The sequence below is a fragment of the Rhinolophus sinicus genome, chromosome 3 (genome assembly GCF_057876585.1).
Source record: "Rhinolophus sinicus isolate RSI-liver-muscle chromosome 3, RSI-T2T, whole genome shotgun sequence".
In the NCBI taxonomy this organism is placed as follows: domain Eukaryota; kingdom Metazoa; phylum Chordata; class Mammalia; order Chiroptera; family Rhinolophidae; genus Rhinolophus; species Rhinolophus sinicus.
In genome coordinates, this window is record NC_142503.1 from 144,155,786 (window position 1) to 144,177,769 (window position 21,984).

At 37.7% G+C, this 21,984-nt stretch overlaps 1 protein-coding gene across 5 annotated transcripts in view; it reads left to right on the top strand.

Moving 5' to 3' along the window:
* GALK2 (galactokinase 2) overlaps positions 1-21,984 on the top strand; it is a 125,908-nt gene that overhangs the window by 55,189 nt on the left and 48,735 nt on the right. For all 5 annotated transcript variants that reach the window (XM_019730673.3, XM_074327766.2, XM_019730674.3 and 2 more), the window contains 2 exons: positions 15,524-15,622; positions 18,341-18,493. In XM_019730673.3, the coding sequence (XP_019586232.3) occupies positions 15,524-15,622; positions 18,341-18,493 (252 nt within the window). The remainder of the gene's footprint in view (positions 1-15,523; positions 15,623-18,340; positions 18,494-21,984) is intronic.

The following is a 21,984-nucleotide window of genomic DNA, read 5'->3' on the forward strand; positions in this document are numbered from 1 at the left end:
ATGTTTTCATCATTTCTGGTTATAACCGGCCACCCTGACCTCTCTTCATCAGTGACGTGTTCTCTCCCCTCAGAAAAGTGTTTAATCCATTTGTACACTGCCGTTTTCTTCATGACATTATCCCCATAAACTTGGACTAACACGTCCCTGGTTTCACTTTCACTCTTACCAAGTTTAACAAGAAATTTAATGTTTGTTCATTTCTCTAATTCAACCTCAGACATTCTCGTGACAGCACACAAAACCATGCAACAATAACGAACGCCACTCAGCAAGACCACCACACATCAACATGAACACAGCTGTGAGACACTGATATACCAAGGTTATGAAGCCTTACCAAGCTATTTGTACAGGGCTGCCAGTGTAGGTGCACGGTGGCAAGTTCGCAAACTTAATTGTCAGACCTCATGTAGGATGGGCTCACATTCAATTTTATCTTTCTTGAATTGAAAATACACCTTTCATTTCAACTTGAAGTAAAGTATTTGGACACAAAATAGCCTGACAGACTTAGGGTTCTTTTGTTTCATTCTGTTTTTTTTTTGTTTTTAGGATATCTCAGGAATAAGCCACCTGCTTCATTAAATAGACCCCAGGGTTCTCTGATCTACTGTATGTTTGACTTTGTATCTTTAGACACTTACTCGGAGAAACTAAAATGGTGACTGATTCGTATTGTAAGCAGGGACATTGTACTAATAACAATTGTGCAGTAAGATATGTGTTTTTAAATAATGAATAATGTCACTTAGCATCTGTTTAGCACTTGGAGAAATTAAAAACCTTTACATAATCCATATGCCAGGCCACTTAACTCTGTAAAGTAAGGTCCGACTGCCTGCTTCTTATACCAGAGTCTTGCCTCTCAGAGACTACTTGGAGCCTAGCTACAGGATTATTTACTTGGCTTCCTATGTTATATCAAAGAGATATGGCAGATTTCACTCTTATAGTATGTTAATGTTGCCTCTACTTCCCCTTAAGGTCTAAAAAGATGAAATAGCAACAACAGCAACAACACAACAGAACTGGAGGTCATAGTTGTTGGGTGGATGGGCTCAGGTTCATTCAGCCTTTTTAGGGCGAGGCAGTGGTAATTGACAATGGAGATGGCTTTCCAATCTTGAAGGACATGTAAATCCGTTAAGAATAAAAGAAATACAGCCAGTCTGGCAAGTAGTAAATAACTTTAAAAACATTTCTCCCCAAAGAAAGAGATGATTGTATCACTTTCTTGTGAGCACCTTTACAACGCCAGGCATAAAGAAGGTTAATTGGATTGGATTAAATTAGTGAATTATCATCATTATCATCTGCAAAACAGCCATTTTTTCACCATTATTAGTATTATATTTGGATGAGTTAAAGAAAAACATAAAATGCTTTGTTCCGAAGAAAGAAGTATCTTCTAGGAAGGAGAAAGTATTTATTTTTACTCTGAGGAATATGGGACTGAAAAGCAGACCTGGGTCTGAATTCTGGTGCTGCTATCTCCCTTATAAATGAGGGAAGTCTGTCTATCAGTCTGTTTCCTCACTAGTAAAATAAGTGAATTTAGACTACTACATCTTTAGGGTTGCTTCTAGCATTAAGATTGTGCGTTCAAAGAGGTAAAGCAATTCTTGAGACTGTCATTTTATGAAGAGTTGCCTAATAATAATTAAAGTCATGGTTATGTGATATCTAAATCTTCTAATGGATTTTTCAAGATTCTAGATCTTAGTGACAAGGGAATCATTAATGGAAAAAAAACCAAACAAACCCCAGAGAGCTATACGTGTTTAGATTTTAGCAATATTGGGGCAGGTGGGTTTAGGTACTTGTGATAGCCTAAGGATGTGACACGACTCTCCTGGTAGTGCTGATTGACAGCTCTATCCCTGGAGAATACCTGATGCTTTTTTCTGTCTTTCTTACGATGATTTTGCTTAATAAACTTGGCAATTGGGAATTTATTGGATAAAATAAACTTTATAATCTCAGTGCCCACTAGGTGGAGATACTGGGGTGAGCAAGCGCTTGAATTGACCACATATTCAAGAATATACTGGGTAGAATGCTCTTAGTTTTAATTAAAATAAATGAATAAATGAAAAAGGGAAAGAAAAACAAAAGAACAAAAAAAGTGAGGGTGAGAACTGAAAGTGAAATCCAGCTTCCCATGGCTCCAAGGAAAGATTCAGATATACCATAAATCATTGTGAAGCATTTCAAAGCTACACTGCACATTTCCTGCCATTAAAACTAAGTGCATTGACTTAATTTGCAAAACCCACACCCCCTTGAAGTGATTGTATTTACTATCTTTGAAAAATCTAATAAAAACTCATAAGAAAGTCTCATGTTTTCTTTTTTTAATGAAGTTTTCCTGTTTCTCAAACTTAATAGAGTTAGTCTCTATAGACATAATTTTTATTTTCTCTTTTGAGTATTTTTTCCTATTAAATTTTTAAGAGCTCACTATCTTAAAAGCACATTGAGCAATTTAGAAATATTATTTTTTTGGAATTGGGATGCATTTTAGCAAGTATATTGTGACTTTTTCCAACTCAATTATTCTAAGGTCTTTGATGATTATAACAGCAAGAGGATGGCGTCAAATCCTAGATGAAAATGCTAGGAGTGAGCCTAGAAAAATTATATGTATATATAACACACACACACACACACATATATGTGTGTGTGTGTGTGTATATATATATATATATATATATATATATATATATATATATATATATATATATATATAGCATTTTAGTGAAGCCAGTAAGCAATGAATAGTATAGGCATATAAATATAATTTAATATTTTATCTAGGTATCCCCAAAGTGAATGACCAAGGAAAAGAATATTTTACAAGTTAAATTTTCCTCGGTTACTGAATATACAAGATGCTTTAGAAGTACTATTGGAGATTGTTTAGAAGTTGGATGAATGGATATAATATTTTAATTTTAATAGTAGCAGAATTTTAATAGTAGATCAGAAGACAGGAAAGTAACTTGGCTGGATCATAAAGACTGAATGATGGAACTGAAAGCAGGCAATTTTAGCTCAGCATTTCACAGCATGGTGTGGTGGGAAGAGCGTGACTTCTGGAGTCAACCAGACTTTGAACTCCTCTCTCATACCCTCAAAAGCTGTGTGACCTTGGCACATTACATAATCTCTCTGAACGTGTTTGTTTGTCTATAAAATTGGGGTAATAATATTTACCCCATAAAGTTGTTGTAAAGATTAGAGTAATGTATATAAAGTACAGGGCCTAAGTCTTAATAAATGGTAATGATCATTATTGTCATCATCACCACATTATAATAATGATGATAGTAATAATAGTAATAATAATCTATAATTCTCATTCCAATTAACAAAAGGTAGATTTTCTCTGCAGGTGAGGCATTCTGGGTTACTGGAAAATGATTAGGCTACTTTCACTGGAAGCCTTTTTATTTTCCTTCTAACTCTGAGATTCAGGGAAACCATAAACCCGAAATGGATTAGGATATTAAAAAGAACCTTACTTTTCATTCCTTTATTCAATAATATTTATTGAACCAGGTTCTGTTGTGGAATTGAGGCTAGAGAAACAATGTAGAAAAGGAGTTTATAATCTAGAGGGGAGAGACAAATACATGGAACAAATAAGTGGGCAAGGTACTTTTACATAGGGTTAATTCCTATCAGGAGAGTGAAGTAACGATGTAGAGTGACTCGGAGGAAAGCTACTTCAGGTTATGTGATTAGTACAAAGAATCAAAGTAAGAGAAGAAAATTACCAATTAAAACCATTACCAATTGTTGGTACAATTGAGCATTATTGTGGGTAGCCGTATCAAGAAGATGGAAGGAGTGACATTTATGCTGAGGTATATTATTAAATATTTAACTAGTACCTATTTTGAACCTTTCTTCTCTGGATAAAGTCAGCCTTGCTGGTTTGCAAAAATGTCCTTTGAAAAAATTGGTAAACTTTTTGGATACAGTCTTGCTGATTCTGCCAATAAGCAGCCATGCGTGTAGGTTCCGAGAGCCAGGGTAGAAGTGGTATACTCCAGAGCCCTGTCAGGTGGGCTTCTTCCCCGGTCTGTGGGATGACTAAGGTTGAGTGAGAGTAAAGTCAGTTGGTACCCCTCAAGGGCAACCTTCTGTGTTTCTGGATTGGGAGTTTCTAGTGGGTTTCTAAACTTTGCCTTGTAATGTCTCCTTCCCCACTTTTCACTTCTAGTTGGAGCTGATCAGGGGACAGGAGTATATTTGCCTCATTCTGTCTAGGGAATCGTAGATGGTCATTATTAGACTATCGCTTTAATATTCAGGAAAAAAATTAAAGAGCAAAAATTGTACCTATTGAGTTTTCCAGTCAAATTATTGCTTAGTATTTTAAAGCACCTACCTTGCTATAAAACACTAGATTGTGAAGCTACTGGAGCTGGACTAATTAAGTCCCAGACTTTTGACACTGGTTAGAGTTAGGTGCTGTAAAAAAACTGCCAGTTGTCTCAAGTTAGGTAATTTTTATTATCAAATCCTGTTCTGTTGTCCAGTGTGGTAAATTTATGCTTTTTACCCTTATTTCACAACTTCCTCGTATTTCTCTAGTTATCATTTCCCTGTTTGTTATATGCCAAGAGATCCCACAATAAATGACTAAAATGAGTAATGTAAAAGCCAAAGTTCCTGTTGTTTTTCTTTTTTAATTTTTTCAAAAATAAATCTTTTAAAAAATAAAACTTTTTAGAGAAGAAAGAATTTGTTATCTGGCTGTCTGAATGGGAAAGTTAACATATGCAAAGTTTCCATTTTACATATGTAGACTATTCAACTGTCAGGTTGGCAATTCGACATGTTAAAGTAATTTACCCTGTAATTAAATATTTCTCATGGAATATCATAACTTCTTTGGAGCAATGGTAGGAGCAGGAGTGGGGAATCCCATTACATTTAGTTTCTTTTAACGAACAGGAGAAGATCTTTAGATTTATCTTCTACAAACTCAGGTTATGCTGTTAACACTCAGTTGCTCTGTTCTGTTCAGCATCAGTATGACCTGACTAAGGACAACACAAAAGTAGGTTGGCTTTTTTGGGTATCACTTTCAAATGATAGATTTTAATGAGTGCCACCCAGGTTACTCTTTGACCAATATGTTGATTTAATTACTTAAAACATGCAAATAAAATATAATTGTTTCAAAGATCTTGGGTAACATCCCACATAAGAAGACATTCTGGGCTATTAACCAGTTGTTAATTTTGATTGTGTTTATTTAAATCAAGTGGAAGCAGGGCCCTGTTGGACTTGCTGTGTGGTCATCAAAGCCCATAATCTCCTATAATTTAAGTTAACAGGGAAGTTAAAATTGGTCATGACTCCTGTGGTTACAAGAGCAGCCAGAGAATATCTGATGAATGTTTCTTCTTTTGATAAAATTGTGTTATTGCTTTGTAAAACATATGCAAAAATTCAAGCAATCTATAAAATTTAAAATTAAAAAAACTTTAAATGTGAATTTATCCTACATATTATAAAGAACTCTACCCTGTTAAGAAATAAAGCGCTTCTTTTTATTTTTATGATTTAAGTTACATTTGCTTAATTTCATGACTTTTGCTAGATTTTACAACTACTTTAATTCCTTAAATAAGGTTGCTATGGTTAAGAAAAGAAAATTTGGCGATAAAGCAAAAAATCTATCAGAAAGTTTTTTAAAATGTAACTTTCCTTTAGGAATAATTCACATAAACCTCTGTTTTAATGTGAGATGCCTTTATATTTAGAAATTTTCATTGATGTGCTTCAATTTTTTTGGATAATGTTGTGAAGTATGATACATTATTTGTTGACAACAGTATTAAATATCACACACACATAATTAGATGGATTGTTAATGTAGCACTTAAATTTTTTTTCTCAACTTTTTAGGGGAAAATTTCAAATGTATAGGAAAAGTATAAGAATAAGTCATGAACTTATATATGTCTTTCACCTAACTCGTAAACATTTTGCCACAAATGCTTTATCTTTTTCCTTATATTTTTTCTGAACCATTTGAGAGTTCATTGCAGACATTATTGACATAATACCTTAATCTAGTACGAAGTTCATATTAAAATTTCCCAATTGCTCCATAATAATGTCCTTTATAACTTTTCTCCTGTTTCTTTTTTTTTTCTTTTTTTCTTCTTTTTTTTATATTTTCTGGTCCAGTCAGTGCATTTAAGTGTCATGTTTCTTTAGTTTCCTTTATTCAAGAACAGTTCCCAAGGTGTTTTTTTTTCATGACAGTAACATTTTTGAAGAGTGCAGACCAGTTTTTTTGGGGGGGTCAAATTTCCCCAATTTGGATTTGTTAGGATGGTTGCCTTATTATTAGATTGAGATTAACTTTCACACTCCCACCAGTACTACATAGATGATATCCTTCTCAGTAAATCACATCACATGATTTCTGTTTATTCCATTATATTTAAAAAGTTTTTTAGTTTGTTTTTTATTGAGATATAACATTTGTTTCAGGTATACAACATAATGATTCAATATCTGTATATATTGTGAAAAGATAAAAGAGTATTTTGATACATAGAGACAGGTAGAGAGCTGCTGCCTATGTTCAGGTATGTGATATGTATAAATGCCCTTTTTTAAAGGTTAGCTTTTGTTAATAATTAAAAAATAGTTTAAAAAGTCTTTTCAATGTGGAAATACTCATAGATATTGTAACATATTTAGTTAGTCTTCTGTTATGTGTTTTAATAAATACAACCTTCAGTGCTTATTTGTTGAATGAATGAAAATGCTGATGACTTAAAAATCAAAAATTCCAAGCTTTGTCAAGAAATTAAAATTCTTCATTGTTGCACTGCTATTTAAGTCTTTTAATGTTCTCCTTCATTGTTTTGTTTAGGAAACAAAATGTACTAAGCTTGGAATAAACTGTTTGAGATGTCTAACATAAAAATAACCCAAGCAAATGTAATTTTAAACTGTCACTGTGTATATAGGGTCACATTATTTCACTTGCAGTCACTCAGGGTTTGTATATATCACATTTCAGTGTAATGACATGGTCAGGCTCCAAAGAAAATACCAGGCAACGCAAATTTGGTTTAACTAACAAATATTTACATGTCTTTGTATCTCTAATTATTGTAATCTTTTAAGGGGTTTATGCTACACAGGCTTAATTATTTAAAGCTTTACATTAGACTAAAAGAGGTTGATCAGTAGTACATCTAACTGCAAAAATGATACTGGCAGCCCATCTAGATAAGCTGGATTTAAGCCAGAGCTTCTGCAGAGAACAGGTGGACATAAGAGTGGCCTGACATGGGCAGACGGCTCCCTGTCATGTGCATGCTTTCTGATGTGTATTGACCTTTTTTTCCTTCCCTTGTGGGTGGTGTTGATAGAAGTCAGGGTGGTCATTTGATCTTTTAGGTTTCTCTAGTCATCCAGTTGGTACATTATAGGAAAGAAAAGATAAACAGTGCTGTCCTTTGCTTGTGAGGCTGATGCCTTATCTACAGGAGGCAGACGGGTAGTCGAGTTGATGGCTGCTGAACCGTTCACATGTGTTTGCTCACTCAGTACCATGTCATTGGCGTGCTTTTGTGAGCTGGCCAACCGGAACTGTGGGTTAAATCTGTAGTTGTAAAACCGGTTAATGAATCTCCGCCGCCCTCCCTCCCCCGCCCCCCCAGCCCCTTGATTAAAGCTCCCTGGCCTATGGGACCACAATATAACTCTAACCTCACTATAGAGCTTCTCACTTTGTTTTGCAAAACTATTTCCTTCTAGACTATGGTGAGGTCTTCAAGCACAGAGACTGTCCCTTTCTAAAGCTTTGAATCCCCAATGTGCAGTCTGGTGTTTAACTGAAAACAAGAAAAAAGTGTCATCTTATTTGCAGCATGATAACTTGCTGGTGATAATGTTTGTAATTGTTTGAGCTTTTACTTAGTATAACCACTAGAGATTCTATCGATTTCACAGCTAGACTTAATCCAGAAAATTTATTTATTTATCCACATTTTTGGAAGGCTTATTATGTTCCAGGTAGGGCTGATCCACCAATATCTCTCTTTCCTCTCCTATGGCTGATGTCCACGCAGAGCAGTGGAGTCTGTGCCATACTGGTTGTTAACATGTGACTAGAATCCCTCATTCCAGGCATTTGTGCTAAGTGCTCCTAGTTGCTAATAGGCTTTATACTAGTATGTCATATACATATCTAAAAATTTTGGAGCCTGGAAAAGGATAAAATGCAATTGTGTGAATTAGTCCATATATTTTTTTAACTCAATAGAACAAAATGTTTAAAATTGTTTCAATATTCTTTGGGCTTCTGTGAAGGTAAACTATTTTTGAGTGCAAATGTGAATTGTTAAGACTTGCTTGCAAGGAAAAGAAGCCTGCTCAAGGGATATGTTCTGGAATACAAAGGTGAATATATCAGTGAGCCTTTGCTATGTAATAAACCCTTTCAAAAACTTAGTGGCTTCAAACAACCATTTGGCTTGGCTTCGGCTTGATGGCGCTTGTGCTTGTCTTGGCTGGGCTCATTCACACATCTGCTCTTAGCTGCTGGTCAGCTAAGCAGTGCTGTTTCTGGGTTGGCTGTTGTCAGCTAGATGGTAGGGTGACTGGGCCACATGTCTGTCATCATCCACTGGGCTAGCCCAGTTTGTCAAATGGAGGTCTCAGACTCCAAGGACAGTGGGAGGGGAAGCAGCAATGTACAAGTGCTTTTCAAGTCTCTCTCTGTGTGACACTTGCCACATATCCCATTGTCCAACACAAGTTACTTCCCAGATTGAAAAGGTGAAAAAATAGATTTCACCTTTTCATGGGAGGAGCTCCGAAGTCACACTGCAAGGGAAGGGAAACAGGGAGGGGAAAGACTTGTGGCCATTTTGCTGTCTAAGATAGCAGCTATATCTGGGTTTCAGGAATGGAGAGAAACCTAAACTAAATGTTGTTAAGTCTGCCTCGGTCACTTGCCTTGCTCTCTTGTTGGTTGTCTGTTCCATTCTTTTCTATCTTCAGACCAGCTTCCTCTACTTCTCTGGTCTCCACAGTAAAAATCACATGACTGCTGACAGCTTCTAAGACCATATGGAATAGATCCAGATACCCCAAAACTGACTTTCTCTTTCTACATTGGGAAGATTCCCTTGGAGAAGGGAATCTAGAAGGGAATCTGATTGGTTTTCCTTTAGTAAGGTATTCACCCCTAGATCTATGAACTGTGGTGAGGTGGATCGGTTGGCTGTTTGTATGAGTGGGTGGGTGATGGGGGATTACAGTGTGGAATCTGCCATTCAAGGGCTATATTGCTATAACCTTGTGATAGTTGGGTGGGTGGAGTGAGAAGGAGGGGAAAGGGGGCAGTGCCCTCTCCAAACAGTAGAGATGGGGAAGGGTTGGCTAGACATACACCTCATAAAGGTCCAATTTACTGAGTTTTATAAATAATGTGATTGCTTCAGGGAACTTAAGTAGTGACTGCGACCTTGGAGGAAGAGGGGTATAAACTATTTTTACTTACATTTCTGATACCAAATGTATGTGTGTGTTTTTCTGACACTAATCAATTCTCCCACTCTCTGTACACAAACTGGGTGTCCGATAATTCAATTCAATTCATTTCTAACACTACCTGGAGTTAGCATCAGATTCCATAAATTAAGGACTCAGTCCCACAAAACTTCCCTCACTTCAGATGCCAGTTGCAAGTCCCAGATTGTCACCAGAACTTCTGACTAACCAGCTATCAATTCAGTCGTCCCCATAACCCCCTCCTCAGGTTCAACAATTTGCTAGAATGACTCACAGAACTCCGGAAATCTCTTTACTTACCATCACCAGTTCATTATTAACAATAAAAGCACAGAGTATTCCAGAATGATTTGAAGAGCTAAAACTTCAGCTGTAGAAATACGTACTATATCCTCCCAAAATAAGTGGAAGGAAAGACTCATAAAGTGAAGAGGAAAAGTGAGCAGAGCTGCCTTCCAGGCACAGCTGGTCAGGACAGCAGCCGCTGCTGCAGGCTGTTCTTTGGTCCAATAGCAGAGAGCCCATTACCCACCTTGCAGAGCAGCCAGAGCCCGTCCTTATGGGAGATGACCATGCTCTTTCTCTCCCCTTCTCTTCTTCCACCTCCCATTAGACACTGTTAATATCTTTTGCATTATGTAAAGTGGATGTGTCTTGTAACAAATTACCTGACCAATTGGACACATCTCCTGGTCTAGGTTAGCTCCTGTTCCATACTAAATTATTTGCCCTTCTTTGAAACCTTCTGCCAATAGTTTGCTGCACCATTGCCTAGCATTTCTATATTTATATCCAGGGGAGTATTTAGGCAACATCATTTCCAATATTGTTTCTATTTTCATCTTAATCTTTTGTTGAACACAGTATTTATAACATAATTTTGGGGAGTGTCAGGAATGGCTACATGAAGGTACTCAACAAGGAATTAAAATCTAGAGAGATTGCAATCAGACATTTATTTTCCAAAGGACAAATTTTCTCAGTCAGTTTTTCTGTCTTTTAGATTAGACTGTCTTTGGGCTGTTGATTTGTAATATGATTGTCCATTCATGAAAACAGATACTAGTTTTGGCACTTCTTTTGGTTTTCCCACAGTGTGTGGCATAGGGCTGTGAATATATGTTCAAAGATACTGTATAAAAGGTCACGTTACTCTGTCCCTAGCTGCCCTCACATAGGGTATGTCGTACAGTGCATGGCGGGTAAAGGTAAGCTGTGTGGTCAGCCCCTGGTCAGCGTGCCTGAGGTGGTCTCATAAAGATGATGGCTAGGGACTACAGGTGTGCCTGCCTGAGAATCCCCATTTTGGGAGGTTGGGCAGAATACAAGTTCCCTACTATTTCATGAAGTTCTCTCTTTACTTCCCTCTCCCACCCCACAAAGGGCAGGGCATCTCCTCTTCCCTTGGAAATGTTGTTTGAAGCGAGCAGAAGTTCCCCGAGTCAGAGCAGTGTTATATTGACTCTTCGTCTCTAGGGCTTGTATTTTCATCTTCATTTTTGTTGATCATAATATTTACATATATATATTTTATATATATATATATACACATATGCATATATATACACACACAGAAGGTGCTAAAAATGTATACACATTTTAAGAAAGGAAAACTGTATTAAAATAATAATACTCAATATATACTGATAACAAAGGATGAATACAAGTCACATGTGACTTCTGCAATTACAAAGAGGTGCTCCAAGTGGTTACCATCAGTGTCCAGACACTTCTGATTATGGCGAACTACTGCTTGAGCAACGTTGACTAAAGTATCCACTTGTATATATATGTATTTTTGGCACCCCCGGTATTTATACAATTTCCCTGGTAGTTGAAGTTAAGAGGTTCTTGTGCCTGAATCCCAGGTCTGAGGGACCCTCTCCCTGTGTATGTACTTCTTCTAGTCACCTCCCAATTTGAGCAAAGTTCTGTTCTTCAATATTCATAGGACACAGTTTTCAAGCCTCTACTTAAATATCCTCAATGATGTCACTATGTTACAAATTAGACTGCTCATTCTTGGACCACTTTGGATACGGGACAAATATTTATTTTTAATGTTTAATCATAACCTACCCTATCTAAATCCTCAGTTTTCTACTTCTTTTGATATTAGAGTATTTCAAAGTTTGAAGGATGCTCTCCTGGCTCCTCTTACTCTTTTTTGAGGTTATATATCCACTATTCTTTCCACTATTTCTTCTGGAAAGTGGTTACTGGACCTCCTTGCCATTTTTAGAATGTTCTCTTGTTTATCGTTGCCCCCCTTAGTGTGACTATTCCACCTGACACTTGTTATGTCTCATTTTTTTCTTTTTACTTGTACCAAGTACATATTTACTTTCTTTGGAAAAAAGTTGTAGGAATTATATGACCATGAATATGTATTCAATAAGGTTGGTAAATTAGAAATAGAAAACCAGGGCCAAGGAAAGAAGAATGAAAATACCCCAACTGTTAATTATGTAATGTGATTGTTTTTGTTTAATTTTACTTACTGAGGTTCCTGGAAGCCAAGGTATAAAGGAAAACGTAGTAAGTTATATAAGTCTTGTGATCAGAATAAAGAAATTCCAGTTCTTCAGAAGGGGCAGTGTTTTCTTTAGGGGTACTAAATTCTAAAAAGCATTTCTCACATGGAATCTTTATGGCACAAAAGACATAATGAAAATAACCTCTCCAGTGCCTGAAAACAAATGCAAAAGTGACGTTCATGTGACTATTTCTTACAATGACTTTCAGTAGATGCTCTTGGTATGACGTTTGAGCACAACTCAGTAAAATCAACTTATTTCTTTTGTAACAACTCTTTTTAACAGTCTCCACCATTTCCTGACCCTAAAGATGCTTCCCTTTTCATGTCAAAGTCTCTGTGAATTGAATATTGTACACATAGAACTCCTTTCCCCAGGCAAACGTGTATACGGAGTTAAGGATCTGGTTGGTTTAGATCATGATTCATGATTATGATTTTAGATCATGATTCATGAGAGTTACTTTTTTCACTTTGGTTTAGGTTCCTTTGTGTGTAATTGGAATCGTATTGAGAAAATTAACAGGTGCTAATTTTAACAATTATGATTATGCTGGGGGAAAGGAATAGTTCTTTATCTAAAGCCCCCTCTCCTTTACCTTCTCTCTGAGAGTCCAGATTGGTTTACAGTCAGATTTCCTGCAGTTAGGACCTCCAGGGTGGGACAGCACTCAAAACTCTGTACGAAGCCCCCGTCTCAGGGAGTGTGAGTGTTCCTCTGACCACGGGAAGGGACGTGCAGTTCCAGGAGACACTTGCCAAACCACAGAGAGTGCAGGCCTGCTGCCCATTCATTATTATCATCATTATTTAATGTTTTTCAAAGGTCAGAGCCAAAATAAATGGTCTGCCAGCCAAGGGAGCGACACCAGCCTTCACCACAGGCGTTGGAGGCCCCTTTGGTATTTAGTAGCAGTGACTTGGGTCATATTCTTGTCTGATTCCATTAATCTGGCCAGGCTTCTTTCTGCCTCCTGCTGTCTTCCCACAACTTTTTTTTTTTTTTTTTGGCAATTCTGTCTCTCCTCCCTACCCCCATTCCAATAATTGTTACCTTGGTATGTGTTTGCTGCTTTTCTTTCTTTCTTTTTTTAGAATTTAAACAGTGAAAGGGATTGAATTAATTGTGCTGATGAAATAAGAGTATGCAGGGCAGGCTTTTTGGGGCTCCCAAGTTTTGGGTTCCTGGTCTACCCTCAAAACTACTCCCCTTGGGGATAAAGAATAGTATTGTGGTCCAAAGCATAGAGCCAAGACTCTGAGTTCAAATCCCGCCTCTGACACTTACTAGCTGAATGATCTTGAGCAATTTACTTAACTTCTCTATGCTTCAGTTTATTATAAAATGCATTTACTAATAAAAACCTCCCTCATGGATTTGAATTTGATAGTACGTGAAAAATATTTAGAACAGTGTCTGATTCAATGTGTTAGCTGCCATTATTACTATTATTAGGCGGCAGAAATCATACCAAAATGTCAGCCTTATATTGAGATCACTTGTGGTTGTGGTTGTTTGGGAGGGAGGTGTTTGGGATTATATTTGGAGTTGGATAATGGGAAACCCTCCCAAGCTTCAAGCCATCCAGCAAAGTGGATTTTGTTTTGTTTTTTAAACCTTGGGTAAAATGGAGTGAAGTTGTGATGACTCAGATATGTCAGCACTCTAGGGCTCACTCCATTGTTCATTTTATCATTTTTTTATTTTTTTAAGAGATTTTATTGGGGAAGGGGAACAGGACTTTGTTGGGGAACAGTGTATACTTCCAGGACTTTTTTTTCCAAGTCAAGTTGTTGTCCTTTCAGTCTTAGTTGTGGAGGGTGCCGTTCAGCTTCAAGTTGTTGTCCTTTCAGTCTTAGTTGTGGAGGGCGCAGCTCAGCTCCAGATCCAGTTGCCGTTGCTAGTTGCAGGGAGCGCTTCCCACCATCCCTTGTGGGACTCCAGGAGTTGAACTGGCAAACCTTGTGGTTGAGAGCCCACTGGCCCATGTGGGAATCGAACCAGCAGCCTTCGGAGTTGGGAGCACAGAGCTCCAACCGCCTGAGCCACCAGGCTGGCCCCTCCATTGTTCATTTTAAAAGAAGGGATGTTCAGTTCAGAAGGCATAGTTTTGCTCTATCTGCTTACCAGGGCCCAATGTCCAGGCACAGCCTCTGTTTCCTGACGCAGGGGAACAAGGCAGCTTGGTGTACTTTGGAGCCAGACCTATCTGGCTTTGAATCTTAAGTTAGTTTATTGACTTTTTTGACCCTCAGTTTCCTTCTCTATGAAGTAGTAATTATAATTCTGACATTTCATGGTTGTTTTAGAGACTAAATAAGATAGCATTTATAAAATACCCTGCATAGTGTCTGGCCTTGGGAGGCATTTCACATTTGTTAGCTTCCTTCCCTTTTTTTCTGGTTCTTCCTGTCTGCTTAATTTATTAAGAAAGCCTCAGTGTAGGAAATTATTTAGAAGAGTGCTTTCAAATTTAATGTGCATACAAATTGCCAAGGTCTCTGGTTAAGCTAGATTCTGATTTAGCAGGTCTGGGGTCGGGTCTGAGTATGCTCTTCAAATCAGTATTCAGGTGACACCACTCAGTGTCTGCAGCCCTCAGAGTAACACAGAATATACTGTATCCTTTTCTCCTTTTGCATCTCATTATTACCTGTTAGGTTCATGTTAGTAGATAGCCAATATGCTGTGTATTGAATGGCAATAGGATTTATATGAAAGAAGGAATTAATGTATGAGATGGTTAAGAAGACAAATCTAATTCAAGGAGTGGTTGATAATAGGATTTCATATGCAAATTGGTTGCACATTTTTGGAAGTCTTTGAAAAGCCAGGTTGAGTCTGAACTTATTTCGTTAATCAATAGGAAGGCACTGAAGATACCTAAACATTTTGACATTTTCAGTTTGGATTAGAAATGTGTTCGTATTTTGGGCCTCTTCATATTGGTTGGAGGAAGATGTGTCTAGTGAGATGATGCTAGTTCTGGGTGTTAAATTTAATGGAAATGATTTGGCTGTGGGGAGACTGTGGAATAGTCCACAGTCCGAGACAAAGGGAGCTGAGGCAGAAATGAGGGCATGCCCACATGAGGTTTTTAGTGATTCCAGTCTAGAAAGGGATGGAGCAAATAGAAAGATGGGAGATACCGCTTGCCCTGTGGAGTCTTTTGTCGATAGCGAATACACGATGCACAATCAGTCTCATTCCATCCCGTAGCAGGCATTCATCGCTCGTGGTATGTTTCCTGTGGAGCTCAGTGCTAGGCTGAGTTCTTGTTAACACAGTGCTCTAGGCACGTACTGTCAATTGGCCACAGGTGGCACTGGAATTCAAACCTATCTGTCATGTCTGGAGTAAAAAATGAATGAGAAATAGATTATGACTGTACTCATGGTGCAAATCAATTTTTATTTTTCTAGGTGGAACTTGCAGAAATCTGCGCCAAGAGCGAGCGTTATATCGGCACTGAAGGAGGAGGGATGGACCAGTCCATATCATTTCTTGCAGAAGAAGGAACTGTAGGTGGCATTGTGCTATTTGGAAATATCAACTAGGGAAAGTTCACACAGACAGGAAGGCTATGAGATCCCCAGCGTGCTTGGTTTTGGGTTGCCTATTTTGGGTTGCCTATACGATAGAGCCTAATAGAGCCTAGTAGGCTGTATTGTAGGATGGTATTTCTCAACTACTTTGTAATTCAAAGCTACCACCAGCTACTTCGAGGGGACATGCTCATCCATATGTTCCTTGCAGCATTATTTATATAAGCTAAGATATGAAGGCAACATGGGTGTGTGTCCCTGGATGGATGAATGGATAAAGAAGAGATGGTACATATACATATAGAATGGAATATTACTTAGCCATAAAAAAGAAGGAAACCGTGCCATCTGCGACAATATGGATGGACCTAGAGGGTACTGTGCTGAGTGTAATAAGTCAGACAGTGAAAGACAAATGTCATATGATTTCACTTATAAGAGGAATCTAAAGAACAAAATGAACAAACAAATGAAAGAGAAGCAAACTCATGGATACAGAGAACATTTTGATGGTTGCCAGACGGGAGGGGGGTTGGAGGTGGATAAAAAGGGGAAAGGATTAAGAAGTACAAATTGGTTGTTACACAGCAGTCATGGGGATGTATGGTATAGCATAAAAAATGTAGCCAATAATATTGTAATAATTACCGTGTTTCCCCGAAAATAAGACCTAGTCAGACAATCGGCTCTAATGCGTCTTTTGGAGCAAAAATTAATATAAGACCCGGTCTTATATTATATTGTGTTAGATAAGACCCGGTCCTATATTATAGTAAAGTAAGACTGAGTCTTATATTAATTTTTGCTCCAAAAGACACATGAAAGCTGATTGTCCGGCTAGGTCTTATTTTCGGGGAAACATGGTATGTATGGTGTCAGATGGGTCTAAATCTGTTGGGGTGATAGATGGAAGGACAGTTGGGGGCAGGGTGGAAAAGATGAAGGGATTATGAAATACAAATTGGTAGTTACAAAATAGTCATGAGGATGTAAAGTATAGGGAATATAATCAATAATATGGTAATAGCTATGTATAGTGCCAGGTGGTACTAGTCAGGGGGATCACTTCCTAAATTGTACAAATGTCTAACCACTATGTAACTAATATAAAATACCTGAAACTAATGTAAAATAATATTGAATGTCAACTCTAATTGAAAAATTTAAAAAGGGGGGAAAGATCAGTGATATTGTGATAGCGTGGTACAGTGTCTGATGGTTGCTGGACTTACGATGATCACTTCTTTAGCACAGGGAATATAATGAATAATGTGGTAATGACTCTGTATACTGCTAGGTGGGTACTGCTGAATAACTATGATGTACACCCGAAACTAATATAATATTGTATGTTAGCTGTATTGTAATAAAAATCTAAAAAAATACCAAAAAAAAAAAGAAAAAGATCACCTCTCCCTTAAGCTTCCAGAATCACTCCTCAAATCTATTTTTCTCTTGTGTCTAGGTTTTTTTTTTTTCTAATTTATTGTTAGGATGAGATTTCTCAACTCCCTAGTTATTGAGACCTCCTTTCCTGCTCTTGTCCCAAATCATTTCATCTCATGGCATTTTCATAATCTCTGGTTGGTTTTAAACCCAAAGGTTAGTTTTCTTACCACATATATTCACAACCCCTCTTTTTATAATTTACTCTTTGGTATCATTTTTCTCTGTCAACATTTTTGGGGCTTCAGTGGTGGGGAAAAAAAATGTTGACTATAAGCCAGAAATGAATTCCTTAGCTGGATACCACTTCCCCTTGGCTATCAACTCCCTTAGGCAGAGCAGAGGTTTGGGTTGCTGGCCACAAACTGCCCATTTTCAAAGTAGAAGCAGACATTTCTTTAAAATCTTTTCTTAGTTTTTCATCAGATTCCTACAGGCTTGGCTATTTCCCCAGAATACCTGGATTTCTTCTTCTTAAGAATATTGGTTGTTGATTCCCCTAAGCCAAACACATGAGGCATGAGGAAATCTGGTTTAATACTAGGAAAATACTCTGGGTGTTTTGGATGAGACCTGACAAATAGACATGATGGTAAGAGTCCTGATGTTTATGTAAGGTAGATATAGAGACTGAACACAGTCCAAATTCTTTGGGTTTACAAAGGCACTTCCTAATCTGACCCCTGTTTTAGCCCTCTTACCTACCCTTTCACCACTCCTCACCCTGCAAACTCTAAGCTTCAGCAGAATTTTAACACCCAATGCTCTATTAACACCTCCTAATGATTTTGCCTCTGAATTTGCATAAGCTCTTCCCTCTTCTTGATGTCCTATTTGGGTAAAGGAACCCTCTGCCTACCCTGCTCTTGCTCATCCTTGAAGACTCAGTTTAGACTCTCCTTTGTTCAAAGGAGCCTGCCCTAGGCTGTATCTGATCAGGTGCTTCAACTATGTGTCTGTATAGCACCCTGTGCTTTGCTACCATGGTAATAGAATCTGGAAAAGTGTCTACTTGACTGCCTTTCCCACTAGATTATAAGCTCTATGAGGGCAGGGACAGTGTCTGTCTTGTTCACTGTTGTATCTTCAGTGCCTAGTACAGTGACTGGACGTCAGTAAATAATATTTGAATGAATGAATGATTACAGTTTTGGGAAACTTTTTACTGAGATAAATAAATGAATAGATGTTCAAACACTTTCTGAATTCTAATACAGCATAACTCACCTGTCATTTTTCTTCCAATAGGCCAAGTTGATAGAATTTAGTCCTCTGAAAGCAACTGATGTGAAACTCCCAAGTGAAGCAGTGTTTGTGATTGCCAACAGTTGTATGGAAATGAATAAGGCTGCAACTTCCCATTTCAACATCAGGGTGATGGAGTGTCGGCTGGCTGCAAAGGTACGGACTTGGCAAACTAGCAAAACTTGAAGTATGCTTTCTCTTGTTCTTTTTCTCTTTGTTCCCTATTACGTTGTTTTTTTACCTAACATTTAGGGAAACTTTCTGACTGCAGCATTCTAACGGAAGGTCTTTGATTACAGAGACATCTAATTCCAAACTCAGGAGATAAATACACCTATAGGTGGGTGTACCTTGTACGCTGTAGCTATTGGGAGGCTATATGAACTTCACAGTTGAATCTTCTAGGATAGCACTGAGGAGAAGATGACAGCTTATATATGTGAGGCACAGGCCATGGAGTAGGTTTGTGGGTGGAGAAAACCGTGTTTCCCCCAAAATAAGACCTAACCGGAAAATGAGCCCTAGCATGATTTTTTAGGATGACATCCCCTGAATATAAGCCTTAATGGGTCTTTTGGAGCAAAAATTAATATAAGACCCGCTCTTATTTTTGGGGAAACACGGAATTAGTTGGAGGTGATTGATGGTAAGCGACTACAGCTAATCTTGTTTCTTCAACAAAATTGATGGCAGCCTCAACCCCTGGTCCTCTCAGATGCTCCATTTTTGTACTGGGTCAACACTGGTCACTCTAAATATACAGGCTTGGGGTAACCCCCATGCCCAGAAGACCTCTACATGTCCACTAGGGAAACAAACCAGAGGGGAGTCTTGCCAGTTCTTTGTTCCACAATTCAGAAGACTCTTGCCTGTCAAGCCTTAAATCTACTTAGGAGGTATTCATTGAATACCTGTTATACACTTGGCAGCATGGAGATAGGCAAAAGGATACAGAACATAAGAACAGAGAGAGTAGAGAGTTAAAGTTAGGGGAAGATGAAATAGGACATGGTTAGTGTGTGATCAGGTGGTATATGACCAGGTGCTCGAAAAAGCGACACAAAAATTAAATGTTATGAAGGATCCAGAAAGGCACATGATATGACTAGAAAGTTGGAGACAACTGAGGCTGGGAGCTGGGGAATGGAATCTGGTTAGGAGCGCCATTGTGTTTTCTCTTAAACATTCTTCAAAAAGCAGCTAGAATGATGGTTTGGAAATTTAAATCTGATCAGGTAATTCCCCTGCTTATCGCCTTTCTAAAGCTTTCCGTTTCACTGGAATAAAGAAAAAAGTCCTTATCAGCACCTGGAGAACCCTGCATGATCCAATGCCTATCCTCTCTTCCTCTTCCTCTCTGAGCATCCCCTACTCCCTTACACTCTAGTTGTGGTTGTCATTCTCACCCTAGGGACTTTGCACATGCCCAGAACACTCTTCCCCTCTCTGAAGCCTCAGCCTAAATGTCTCTCAGGGAAGCCTTCCTTGACTTCCTTACTCCCAGATTAAGGTAGGGCTCCGTATTTCGCTTCTCAGTATGGTACTATCACAATTGTTCAATGTCGGTCTCTTTTTGAGTTGATTTCACCTGAGAACCAAGACTGTGTCCATCTTGAGTTTTTTTTTTTTTTTTTGTAATTAAAGTTTATTGGGGTGACAGCTGTTAGCAAAGTGACGTAGATTTCATGTGAACAGTTCTGTAATCTATCATCAGACTGTGTCCATCTCATAGCCCTATGCCTGGCATAGTGCTTAGGCTGAAGTAGACACAGGGTGAACATTTGTTGAATAAATGAACACCTACTCTCTGCGTTACCTGCCCTGTCATACTTATTTTGCTCAATTTCACAATTTTTTACTAGTGCATTTTGTGTGCCCAGTACTGGACTAACTACCATGGAGATGTGTAGGGTGCGGTTCTCCTTTGTAACTGACTTACCACTTCATACCTTACTCCCACGCTCTGAAGTTGTGAAAGGAGAGTAGAGATACAATGATCCAGAAAAATAAGAGCTTTGTTTTCTGGAAAATTTAGGGGTTAAACATTTTTTTTTTAAATCATGATTTAAATGTTTTATATTTGGAATTTACTCATTCAGATAATTTCTAAGAATTATGGAACAGAAATGTTTTAATATTAAACTCTTCACAGTATAATCAGTACATATATGAGAAGAAGTAGTACAGTAAACTTTTCAATATCAAGGCTTCAGTGAACTTCTTTTTTCTTTTAGGACAAGCTTCCTCTTTCAGGAGATGGAAGAAATCAGTGTCTTTATTTGTTTGAGGGCTTATTCTTGTTGACTTTTTATTTTGAGATTGATGAGTAAGTGTTGCCTTCCTGAAGAGACCTCAAACATACACAACATTGTTTTCCAAGTTTTATCACGAAATTAGATATCCTCTACGAGATCCATATATGAGCTAACACAAGTATGAGACATGTGAAATGGCTTCACGTTGGGACTACTCTCTTCCAAAGGTGCAAAAAGAAAGTGAGGAATACAGTTGTGATGTTGACTCTCTATAGTGAAAGTGTCAGGATGGGGGAAATATCTTTTGAGAGTTAACTGTAAAAGGGCATCTCTTTTGAAAGCAGTAGTTGAAAACCTTAATTCACTGCAGATCCTCCTGTTTCTGAGGATGCCGCCTGAGTTTAATGATAGAACTCTACATGTGTTTTAGGGGTACTTTGGCTAGCAAAACTGGCATCTGAATTTGGCTTTTTGCCACATACTACACAACTGGTGTAGATAAAACACATTGTTTTAAATACTCTGAATTTCTCTCTTTAAAATATGGAAGAAAGAAAAGTGACTCTATTAAGATGGAGAATGTTTTCTAAATCAAGTTGCTGCAAATTACTAGAATCCAAGGTTATTTACAAAAGGGAAATAAAGATAAAATTGATAATATGGGCTACACACATATATCTTGATATTAAGATTATGCTTTTGCCTAGGAATATAAGCTGGAATTCTGCTAAGCATATTTTCCTTACAATATGGCTTCACTTTTCCATTTCCAGTAACATGTGAATGAATATAGTTTTTTTTTGTTTTTTTTTTTGAAATGGCCTCATTATATCAGGAAATAAACTCCGATGTAAAAAGGTAAAGAAGCTTGTCTTAATCTGGACAAACTTTCTGTTTTCTGACAATAAAAATAAAGTGTCAGTGGAGAAATGACTAATCAGGATAGTTTTGAAAATGAGACTGATTAGATAGAGCTCCACATGGCAAAACAATAATGAATAACATTTGTTTTTCCTCTCCTCCTATCTCTCCAATATTCTTTTTTGAAAATGAGTAACTTTTGTATCTTCTTAATACAGGGAAGTCCACTCAATCAGTGAAGGTGATTGTTCTTTGTTTTTGCTTTAATGTTGATAGTTTCTTCTATTTTTAAAAATTTTATTCAGTATACTTGGTATACAATATTATATTAGTTTCATGTGTACAATATAGTGATTTGACATTTTTATACCTTATGATGTGATCATCCCACTAATTCTAGTAATCAGGGGTCACTGTGCAAATTTATCACAGTATTATTGACTATATTCCCCTCACCTTTTTGACCCACTCTCCACCCCCCTCCTGTCTGGTAACCATCTCTTTGGTCTCTGTCTTCTATTCTTAAGTCTC